Source organism: Sus scrofa, chromosome 15, assembly GCF_054392235.1.
Source record: "Sus scrofa isolate SSC_HxYL_T2T_F1_AM1 chromosome 15, Sscrofa_HxYL_maternal_Yorkshire_Landrace_v2.0, whole genome shotgun sequence".
NCBI lineage: Eukaryota > Metazoa > Chordata > Mammalia > Artiodactyla > Suidae > Sus > Sus scrofa.
In genome coordinates this window covers 22,944,054-22,956,016 of record NC_139397.1, presented here as the reverse complement: position 1 = coordinate 22,956,016, position 11,963 = coordinate 22,944,054, and the positions used below count along the sequence as shown (strand labels likewise).

Here is an 11,963-nt window from a genome sequence, read left to right as displayed (position 1 = left end):
CATAACAATGAAGAGGTGCAAATTTGGGGGGGTTAGTTCCTGGATAAACTCATTGGTTCAGTTTACATTAAAATGAGGATAATCTACTTACTATAGCATTATTATAGGATATAGCTCAAATTCCCAGAGATCTTAGTTGGCGGAAAAAGAAGTGTTTGCCTAAGTCTAAAGTGCAAAGCTCCTAGGGGACAATTCCCTAAACAGAGCCTCTAGTGTTTGAAATAGCAGGAGCAGCATTTTATTTAGATGCCTATCAGTGACAGGAGACTTGTAAACCAAATACATAGAGTGAGAGGAACTAAAGTTAGGTCACAAATTCCCCAAAGGGTGGAGTCTGAGCAAAAGTGCTTTCAATTTCTCAGTCAGAAGTCTGACGATAAATTTATAAGGAACTTTGAGAAGTTTTATTTTCGTTAAAGAAGAGACACGGGAGCTGTGGACCCCACTGGAATCCTAGCTGGTAAGTCCTTAGAGACTGATACACACTGTGTACACAAATATATATTCAGTGACTTTTCCAAAAAGGAGAGTCTCTCTACTAAAATCTTTGTCATAATGCTTTAGAGGTTCTTTTTGCCAGTTTCTTATACTTTTTTTTTCCTCCAAATTATTTTCATAAAAATGGTGCAATCCCCACTTTCCAAAGTGTGGTTTAAATTAGGAGACTTTTACCAATATAGTTAAAAAAAAAGAAAAGAAAGAAAGAATTACTATCAATAGTACCCTTCAATTCATCTATAAAAGATGGTTATAATTGAGTAAAGATAATCTTAGTACTTATTAAATGGTAAGATTTAAAATCAAAATTCAGACAATTAAATAAGCTTTGGGTTCTGTGTTTTCTGGTAACTCCAGTTGTCTTACGGTTCTATTAGTCATATGAAATATTCATTTAGAGAAGTGAAAAATGTCTGCTTCTTGAGCAGGACTTCTTCCCCTTTCACTTTGTGAAATGTTTGCCTAAGAATGGAGAGTTGATACACTTTTTTTTAATATAACTAAGAGTTTCTTTTTTTCTTTCTTGCTTTTATTTTGAGGAGGAAGTGGTGTTTTTTAAGTAGTGATATTGGTACAAATGCATTGTATTTTTCATGTAAAACTCAGCATGTAATTCATATAATCTTAGATATCAAATATGCAGTTGTGACAGTGATGTCACTCATTTATCAAAAAATGATATCCTTAAAGAGCATTGCTCTGTGCATATATGTTAAACAATATTTTCTTTCTCAATGAAAAGCTACACATTTTCTTTCTAATTTGCTTTACCAGGTTCTAAACTTTGAACTCATGTGAATAAGTTGGTCATTTCAGGCATGAAACCTGAAGCTGTGTAAACATTAACCACTGGATACTCACAGTACTATTTAACTATTTAACCTTAGACCTGTGGGTGATTAGAAGCTCCTGAATTCCATGATCCCATAAAAAAGTTTTTACGATTATAAAAGTTTCTGCTTTAGTTTTAGCTGTGTAAATAAAACTGAAAATGCAATTTACAAAATTTCAAAAGCTATACTGAGGATAAAATGGCAAGTTTCATCACAAGGTATTAATATGAAAACATGAGATTATCTTTGATCTCTTTATAAAGGAATATACTTAATTTTATTTGATCCTAACCATAATCTTCTAAAGTAGAATTTAAATTAGTTTTATATAACATTGCAACACAGAAATGTTAGGCGACGTGACTAAGATTATATGTGTATACGCCCACTTTCTTAATAAAATTAACACTAAATAAGTGAAATATAAAATGTGCAGTTCTTTAAACTTGATGAATTTCTTTATTTCCGTATAAGAGCATGTCCATTTACCTGCAAATGGTAAACCCAATCAGGCAAAAAATTATGATTTGAAGTACGAATTTTCTTAATGGTGGGGTAAGTGTAGAATTAAGTAGGAATTGTTATAAGTCTTGCTTTATAAAAATTAATAAATTGCTTTCTTGGAGTGAGGGCACTGTGTTGGGCACTCAGGATTATATATACTTCTGTTGAAGGCGGTGCATGATGGCAGGGTGAGACCAAGTACGTTCTTCTGGAAAGACTGTTTCGCCAGCAGGTATCTTGTCAGTGCAGGTGAGGTTTTGACACCTGGGCTATAACAGGCCCATCAGTAGGACCAGCTACCTTAACTTTTGCCTGGCTGAGACTTGGAAGGATTGATTTAAAAGAATAGATGGATTTATAGCCTGTGGTGCTTTGCAGACAGTACAGGGCTTAAAAAAGAAATAAAGGGAGAGAAAGAGCCAAAGAAATATTGGAGAAAAAAAATCAGGGGAACAAGATTAAAGAAAATTCAAGTCTCAGGTCAGGAATGCACATTCCACCCAAATGCCCTGTCAGACAAGCACAGCTGACTTAGCTTCTCAGGCAAAGTGCATTCCCAAATTGTGAGTTCTATTATCTTTCCCTGTAACTTTTGTTTCTACTCTGATTACAGACTTTGCTCTTGAAACAGGAGAAATTGACTCTGAACTCTTAGAATTGTTGCAAGGATTAAATAAGAAACAAATATAAAGAGGCTTAATAGTTAGTATGAATATCTTTCTTTTCTTTTTTTTTTTTTTTTCTGCTTTTTGGGGCTGCATTTGTGGCAATGTAAGTTCCCAGGCTAGTGGTAGAATCACAGCTGCAACTGCTGGCCTACACCACAGTTACTGCAATGCCAGATCTGAGCCGAGTCTGATACCTACACCACAGCTCACAGCAATGCCCAGATCCTTGACCCACTGAGCAAGGCCAGGGATCAAACCCAAGTCCTCGCAGACACTAGTCAGGTTTGTTTCCAGTGTGCCATAACGAGAACTTCTGAATATCTTTTTTTTTTTAATAAAGGAAATGGAATTTTACTGGGAATGTGACAGTAGCAAATTAATCTGTTTACTTAGGTAACCTATTTAGAGTTTAGAGTCAACCTCAGTGAAAATGCTGAAAATGCTGATTTTCCAAAGGAAGTCTCAAATGTAAGTCATGCTCTCTTGATTGAAGTCCATTGAAAATATACCTTTATTTCTCCTTTGGTTGGAATGAGGAGGGTATTCCTTTACTAACAGTCATTAATCTTGTCAGGTAGCTCACCAAGATATTTTGTGTATCTCATTCAAAATTGCCATTTTGAGGAAACACTCTATCTAAAAGACACTGCCCAGGGATGAGGTGGCTACAAAGACAAATTAAACAAAATTCAAGACCTCTGGTAGAATACAGTTCAGTAGGATGGACCAGCAAGTCAATCAAGCTACTACACGTAGTGGGTTTATAGCAAGAACACACTTGACAGGCAGAAAAACAGCTCATGAGCTTTTTGGAACAGCCTCCCTAGTGGCCTCCCAAGTCCTGCACATAGTTTGTTGCATGGAAGGATTCAGTGACTTTCCTGACTGGCTTGTCTAGCACTTTTTCAGAAGCCATAGCTAGTTTATCTCTTGCAATCCTGTAACTAAGTGATTCTTACTCGCTGTTGGAATCACTTCATGTTTTAACAGTCAGTGGTTCCATTTGACTCTGAAAAATGAATCACTCATGACAATACACCTTCTAGACCCTACCATTTTACTGCTTCTTTCTACAATTCTTTCAAATTTTTGCTTCTGTTTCTAACAAATGAATAGCTATATTTCACAGCTCAGATTCCTGAAAAAAAGTGGATTATATGCTCAGCTAAACACCGTAATGACTGTTGGGCTAGAGTTAGAGCTTGTATAGCAAGTCACTGACAGAGCACTGACAAAACGGTGTGCTGTCTTTGGTGAATCAAGAGTCCAGCAGAGTGGCTGAAACCACACTGGAGTTGCTCAATAAATATCTGTTCAAAGAGTAAATAAATAGAGGACAGTATATATGGAGTCAACAAAGCATTAAATATGTGAAGAAAGCTAGTCTGATAATATTTCCTAACACCCACCAGTCTCTGTCCCCAGGGCATTTTCCAGCAGGCTTCTAGATGTGTGTGTTAAATCAGATGTCCAGGAGGTTCCCACTGTGGCACAGCAGAAACAAATTCAACTAGTATCCATGAGGGTGCAGGTTCAATTCCTGGCATGCACCCTGCAGGTCAGGGATCTGGCGTTGCCCTGAGCCGTGGTGTAGGTAGCAGATGCAGCTTAGATCCTGAGTTGCTGTGGTTGAGGTGTAGGCCGGCAGCTGTAGCTCTCTTTAGACCCCTAGTCTGGTAACTTCCACATGCTGCTGGTGTGGCCCTAAAAAGCCAAACATAAATAAAATAAAATAAAATAAAATAAAATAAAAAAATAAAATAAAATAAAATAAAATAAAATAAATTAGATGTCTACTTCTCTAATAGAAGTTTTAATATAAGCAGGTGAGTTTACTTTAAGGCTAAGCATGATTGGTATGCCTATGAGCATCATTGGCTGTCCTGGGACAGGTGAATCTGAGCACACAAGCTCATTAAGAGGTATTACTGTCCTCTTACACTCATCCCTACTGGTCTTAGGAGTCCAGACCTACTGATTTTCAAAATTTGATGTTTCAGGCTCTTGTCTCATAAATACCTTAAGAGTTGAGGTATCTGATGTGTAGTTTGGACCCTTTGCTCCTCTGGGAGAAGCTTCAGATTTTGATTCCCTCCTGATTGTGGGTTGCCACACAGGCAAGAGGTGGGTGTGAAGGTCCCAGCCTCCCCTCCTCACTTCAATGTGGTTTCCTTATTTTTCTAATGTGTAGTTAATGCTCAGTGAGCCTTTTGGTTTTTTCCTGAGGAAACTGTTCCACCTGTAGCTGTAGACTCAGTATGTCTGTGGTGTGGGTGAGTTTACAGTCTTCCTGCTCTTCCATCTTGAACAGGAAACCTTGCTCAATTTCAAAAAACTGAAACTTTGGGAAATTAATACAAATAAATGTAAATTTCCATTATTGTCCCTTTCAGAAATTTAAATTTTCTTTCCAAAAAGATGGGAAGTGTTAAATGATGATTAAGTGAAACAGAATGCAGTTTCAAGAAACACCACAGGGTCCTGCTTTGTTCAAAGATGTTATATATGATTGTGAAAGAGCAGTTTCTTATTATCAGCAATAGGATCTCTTTGGTCTTCATAAGGCAAAAATAACTAACATTATTTAGGGTATTTAAATACTTCTTCATCAATACTGTTTTTATTCACAGTAAAGAATTTGTTAAGATTCTATTGTATAAATGTCCATATTTTTAAAACTATTATACAAGAATCACTGGGGATGGGTAGTGGAGGTGGGCTAGGGAGAAGGATAAGGCAGGTGGGGCACTTTTATTCTACACTTTGACAAAAGCATCTTTACTGTCACCCCCGGAAAGACACCTAAGGTAAAATGTGATGATATTACATATGTTCGAAAATCACTAATTTGGACCATTTCCCAAAAATAAAAATGGAAAAAGCCAACATTTATTGAGAGCTTATTTTGTTTTGAGCACCACCACCTAACTCAGTCTTTTCAACATCCCTAAGCTACTATTAATTTCATTATGATATACATGAGAAAAACTCAGGCATGGGGTTTAATGCTGATTGTTAATTATATTACTTGTGAGACTGGTAAAATGAACATCTTAGTTAAAACAAAGTGTTTAACATAAAAGGCTAATTTTCTACAGGAAAAGAATGATGGTGGCTAGATTATTTTTAATTTTTTTAAATTTATTTTTAAAGAACTCGTAATGGAATCTTCACCTCTTGAGTTACCAGCTGACACACTACAACGCATTGCATCTGAACTTAGATGTCACCCAACAGATGAGAGGGTCGCCCTCCGCCTCGATGAGGAAGATGAGATGAAGCACTTCAGGGAGTGTTTTTATATTCCCAAAAAGCAGGATCTTCCTCCAAGTAAGAATAGTGGAAGGATTTTTACTTAATCAATTTATTAACTTTTATTTGCCACTGTGTATGTTTATCATAAATCTTTGAGAATCATTGTTCTGTTACATAATAGAGTCACTGCAATTGTATCTGAAAAACAGCAGGTTCCTGGTGGTGCTAAATCAACCTGTCACCCTACCTTAGTCTCAGATTCTTTGTCTCCTCCTCTCTCCTGAACAAAATACATACAGAGTTCTTATACTGTCATCTAGTTCTCTGAACAATAGAGTGCCTGATTGAAAATTATAGGCAGATACATTTACTTGTTCTGTAAGCACTTAGAGCTCAAAACAATTCCTTTTCAATATAGTATTGGGATATCTATTATTTTATGGCACCTAGTTTATGACAGCATGTTTGTCTAAGAGGAAATATTATTTTGGAACTTGGGTATATTAGCAGGGGTGTCACATAAATAGCCATCTTTGTGTGCTGTGGCATATATAAGACTTTCCAGAAAATAAACTAAAATCAATGCCTAAGAAATGCATATCACTAGACTGACTCTGTTCTTGTTTTTGGGAGGGATATGAGGGATGGTCTGTTTAAGAAAAAGAACACAGGTAGCACAGGTATTAAACAAAATGTTTCGTATCTGGCTTTGCTCCATTTTACACTGATCAAAAGGCTACTCAGTTGAATGGAATTGCTCCATACAAATGAGTTTCACATACTTTATAACTCAGTCTAATTTCCTTTTTCCTTCAGGTTAAGTAAGGCAGGTACAATTTTAGATACTCATAGTCCAAGCTAATATGATTTTAAGACATGATTTATGAGACAGGGTGACATAACTGTCTTATTTGGCTCATTTTTATTATGTAACATACAATGGCACCCTGTAGAATTATAGAAGGATAAAATAAGAGGAAGCTCTATATCCAATTTAAAGTTGCTTAATATCAATTGAGGAAGACATTGATGAGACCAGATAAAATTCAGTTGTAAAGGAAGTGCTCTGAGATCACAGGAAAAAACTATGTCTTTCTAGAATCTAGAATTAAAGGACGATTTGGTTCAAAACTTAAGGGATAGAAAGAATTATTAATGTGTGAAAAATGATGAAATTAAATCTAGGAGTATTATATCAGTTATGGGAAGGAAGGGATCTAGTGACATACAAAACATAGTGTATAAGTCCTCCAAAATACTCAGCACCCACTTAATCTGGCTTTGGTGACCCTGAACCCATGGGCTTTCCAGCCTCCTAGGGGCTTTGATGAGCCCCCAGCTCAGGGATGACAGCAGAACTCTGGAGTGCCACAGATTAAGGTTGCCTTCTCTTCACAAAACACAAAACTATAATTTGGGGATCAGGGCTCTAGAGCTTTATGCCATTTATTAAAAGCTGTCATTTCCTCAGGATTAAAAAAAATTATTCCTGTTCAGGAGTGATAAGAAAAACAGATACAATAAAGTAACCAAATAAATATACTAAAAAAACCTTTCCACTGAGGGCAGATGATGGTATTACAGAGAGAAAGAAGAACATGGCAGAAGCACTGAAGAGAGAAAGTGGCCAGTGGTACACTGTGGCTGCAGCCTGGACTGAGCTTTCTTAGGAAATAACACTAAATAATAGCCACATCTAGACACCCATATATAAGCAATAGAGTACTTCCTGAACACTGAGGTCGTTCTTTTCTTAAGATGTGTTCTTCTACATAATACCATTAGGGATTTGAGGTAGGACCTAATTTTGAGTTTCTAGGTACAAAAACTTACTGAAATGAATGAGTATACAGAGTGTTAACATGCTATTTTGAATTCATCACTTTTTCTGTTACTGAACCTAAGCCTCATTAACTAACTTACCTTTCATTCTCATATTGAATCACTTGCATTCAACAAATATTTGTTAGTTACCTTTACACACCTCCCTACCCATCCCCCAATCTCTGAAACTTGCTTTCGAATCCAACTTTTCCATTCCCAGCTCAATGAATTTGTGGTATAAAGCACTGATGAAATTCACAGTGTTTGTCCTGGGAGGCACTGTGGTCTGATTTTAATACCATATCAACAGAGGACCCTTATATTAAACTTTGAGATAATTTAAACAGAATTCAGGTAATGGAGTTACCACTGTGGTGGAACAGGATTGTTGGTGTCTCTGCAGTGCCAGGACAGAGATTTAATACCTGGCTGGAACAGTGGGTTACAGGATCTGGTGTTGCTGCACCAGATCTTGTCACTGGCCCTCCCAGGAATTCCATGTGCTGCAGGGCAGCCCCAAACAAACAAACAAACAAACAAAAAACAACTCAGGTAGCAAGAGTAAAGTACATCTAATCACTTTATTATACTTAAGAGTTGACTCTAGCATTCTGACTATAGGTATCACATTTGTTTTAATTATATATCTAATAGGAAATAACTTAAAAATTATAATCTAGGCTAAATTGTTGCTAATTCTTAAAGAAATATAAAGGGAAAGAAGATGAATTGATTCAATAAAAGTTTTGAATGATAAAAACAATGTACTTCATTAACCCCAAGAGTTTTTCTAAATTAGTTATTGTCAAAGTGTGTGGTCTCTTAACCAGCACATATAGACCACCAGGGAATTTACCAAAACTAGCAAGTTCTTGGTCACCACCCCAGAATTACTAAATCAGAAACTCTGATTCAAGATGGCACTTAGGGGGGTATCATATAGAACTGAATCTGTTAATTCTTATTCTCATTATTCTCAGTCTAGGAGTTCCTTACTCTCTGAAGGTTCATCCTTTCAACAGATAAATATTAAGCACTTACTCTGCTCAAGACACTATTCTCAGATCAGTTTATCAGTGAACTAAAGAGCAACAAACCTGAACTGTCATGCTAATGTGAAGAGACAGATAATCAAAATTACAAACAATGTAATGTATACCTTGTGGGGTAGTGCTCTAAGTGTCCTGAGGTCTGGGAGGGTGGGAAGAGTGTTATTTTACTCAGGAAGGAAACACTGATAAGATAACATTTGTGATAAGAATAAAGTGAGCAAGTGAGCATCAAGGATATAGAGGTGAAGATAAGCCTGGTGGCTATTCAAGTTCACACTGCCAACCATCTTTAGTAAAGCTAAATTTAAGCTATCCAGGAGTTCCCTTCGAGACTCAGTGGTTAACAAACCCGACTAGTAGAGTTTTGTCCGGATATATGCCCAATATCCCTGGCTTTGCTCAGTGGGTTAAGGATCTGGCGTTGCCGCGTACTGTGGTGTAGGTCACAGACACAGCTCGGATCCCAAGTTGCTGTGGCTCTGGCGTAGGCCAGCAGCTGTAGCTCTGATTCGACTCCTAGCCTGGGAACCGCCATATACCATGGGTGCAGCCTTAAAAAGACAAGTGACAAAAAAAAAAAAAAATTAAGCTATCCAAAAAAGTTCGACTATTATTCTGACTTTGTGATATTTAACCTGGGTTTTTAAGATTGACATAGAAAATTGCCACTCTTGAGTTTGTATCCGGGATTCCTTATAACATAATGGAGCCTTTTCAGTTCAACTATTGTTAGTCTCAGAAGACAGTGACAAGTATGAGGTATCAGTAAACAAAATATGGGAAAGTGTGATTTTCAACATAAACTAGAATTCTTCATTCAACAATAGCTAGTGCTATGTTAAACAAAGGCATAAACTAGAAAAGCTATATTTATGACTAGGTGATTTTTGACTCAAATATCTAATATCCACAAGAAAAACAAGGGAGTATTTCTTAATTAAAAGCTTAATTTTATAGATACTTTGAACTTCTCATGGCAGTTGCATTCCACAATTTTTTTATAATTTATTTTTTTCCCACTGTACAGCAAGGGGATCAAGTTATCCTTACATGTATACATTTTTTCCCCCACCCTTTGTTCTGTTGCAATATGAGAATCTAGACATAGTTCTCAATGCTACTCAGCAGGATCTCCTTGTAAATCTATTCTAAGTTGTGTCTGATAAGCCCAAGCTCCTGATCCCTCCCACTCCCTCCCTCTCCCATCAGGCAGCCACAAGTCTATTTTTCCAAGTCCATGATTTTCTTTTCTGTGGAGATGTTCACTTGTGCTGGATATTAGATTCCAGTTATAAGTGATATCATATGGTATTTGTCTTTGTCTTTCTGGCTCATTTCACTCAGTATGAGAGTCTCTAGTTCCATCCATGTTGCTGCAAATGGCATTATGTCGTTCTTTTTTATGGCTGAGTAGTATTCCATTGTGTATATATACACCACACCTTCCTAATCCAATCATCTGTCGATGGACATTTGGGTTGTCTCCATGTCCTGGCTATTGTGAAAAGTGCTGCAATGAACATGCGGGTGCACGTGTCTCTTTTAAGGAGAGTTTTGTCCGGATAGATGCCCAAGAGTGGGATTGCGGGGTCATATGGAAGGTCTATGTATAGATTTCTAAGGTATCTCCAAACTGTTCTCCATAGTGGCTGTACCAGTTTACATTCCCACCAACAGTGCAGGAGGGTTCCCTTTTCTCCACACCCCCTCCAGCACTTGTTATTTGTGGACTTATTAATGAGGGCCATTCTGACTGGTGTGAGGTGGTATCTCATGGTAGTTTTGATTTGCATTTCTCTTATGATCAGCGATGTTGAGCATTTTTTCATGTGTTTGCTGGCCATCTGTATAGCTTCCTTGGAGAACAGCCTATTCGGGTCTTTTGCCCACTTTTCCATTGGTTGATGGGCTTTTTTGCTGTTGAGTTGTATAAGTTGCTTGTATATTCTAGAGATTAAGCCCTTGTCGGTTGCATCATTTGAAACTATTTTCTCCGATTCTGAAAGTTGTCTTTTTGGTTTCTTTTGGGTTTCCCTTTCTGTGCAAAAGCTTTTCAGTTTGATGAGGTCCCATGGGTTTATTTTTGCTCTTATTTCTAATGCTTTGGGAGACTGACCTGAGGAAATATTTCATGATGTTGAGGTCAGAGAGTGTTTTGCCTATGTTCTCGTCTAGGAGTTTGATGGTGTCCTGTCTTACGTTTAAGTCTTTCAGCCATTTTGAGTTTATTTTTGTGCATGGTGTGAGGGGGTGTTCTTGTTTCATTGCTTTGCATGCAGCTGTCCAGGTTTGCCAGCAATGCTTGCTGAATAGACTGTCTTTTTCCCATTTGATGTTCTTGCCTCCCTTGTCAAAGATTAATTGACCATAGGTGTCAGGGTTTATTTCCGGATTCTCTATTCTGTTCCATTGGTCTGTCTGTCTGTCTGTCTGTTTTGATAGCAGTAGCACACTGTTTTGATGACTGTGGCTTTGTAGTATTTCTTGAAGTCTGGGAGAGTGATGCCTCCTGCTTGGTTTTTGTTTCTCAGGATTGCTTTGGCGATTCTGGGTCTTTTGTTGTTCCATATAAATGTTTGGATTGTTTGTTCTAGTTCTGTGAAAAATGTCATGGGTCATTTGATAGGGACTGCATTGAATCTGTAGCTTGCTTTGGGGAGTATGGCCATTTTTACAGTACTGAATTTTCCAATCCAGGAACATGGAATATCTTTCCATTTCTTTATATCTTCTTTGATTTCTTTGATTATAGTTTTATTGTTCTCAGCATATCAGTCCTTTACCTCCTTGGTCAGGTGTATTCCGAGGTATTTGATTTTGTGAGGTGCAATTTTAAAAGGTATCGTATTATTGTATTCCTTTTCTAATGTTTCATTGCTGGTATACAGAAATGCACCTGACTTCTGAATGTTCATCTCATAGCCTGCTACTTTGCTGAATTTATTAATCAGTTCAAGGAGTTTTTGGGTTGAGTCCTTAGGGTTTTCTATGTATAGTATCAGGTCATCTGCGTACAGAGACGGTTTTATCTCCTCTCTTCCTATATGGATGCCTTTTATTTCTTTTGATTGTCTAATTGCTGTGGCTAGGACTTTCAAAACGATGTTGAAGAGCAGTGGTGAGAGTGGGCATCCCTGTCTTGTTCCAGATTTGAGTGAGAAGGCTTTCAGTTTTTCCCCAGTGAGTATTATAGCTGCTGTGGGTTTGTCATAAATGGCTTTGATTATGTTCAGGAATGTTCCCTCTATACCACTTTGGCGAGGGTCTTGATCATGAATGGATGTTGGACTTTGTCAAATGCTTTTTCTGTGACTATTGAGATGATCCTA

General features: G+C 37.4%; 1 protein-coding gene across 21 annotated transcripts in view; it reads left to right on the top strand.

The window, feature by feature from the left end:
- Positions 1–235: 235 nt before the first annotated feature.
- KYNU (kynureninase) overlaps positions 236–11,963 on the top strand; it is a 132,041-nt gene continuing 120,313 nt past the window's right edge. For all 21 annotated transcript variants that reach the window (XR_014829214.1, XR_014829215.1, XR_014829211.1 and 18 more), the window contains exons 1-2: positions 236–460; positions 5,657–5,833. Coding sequence is in view for 4 of the 21 variants with exons in the window: in XM_021075834.2 (XP_020931493.2) it covers positions 5,665–5,833 (169 nt within the window). In the remaining 17 variants the exon portion in view is untranslated. The remainder of the gene's footprint in view (positions 461–5,656; positions 5,834–11,963) is intronic.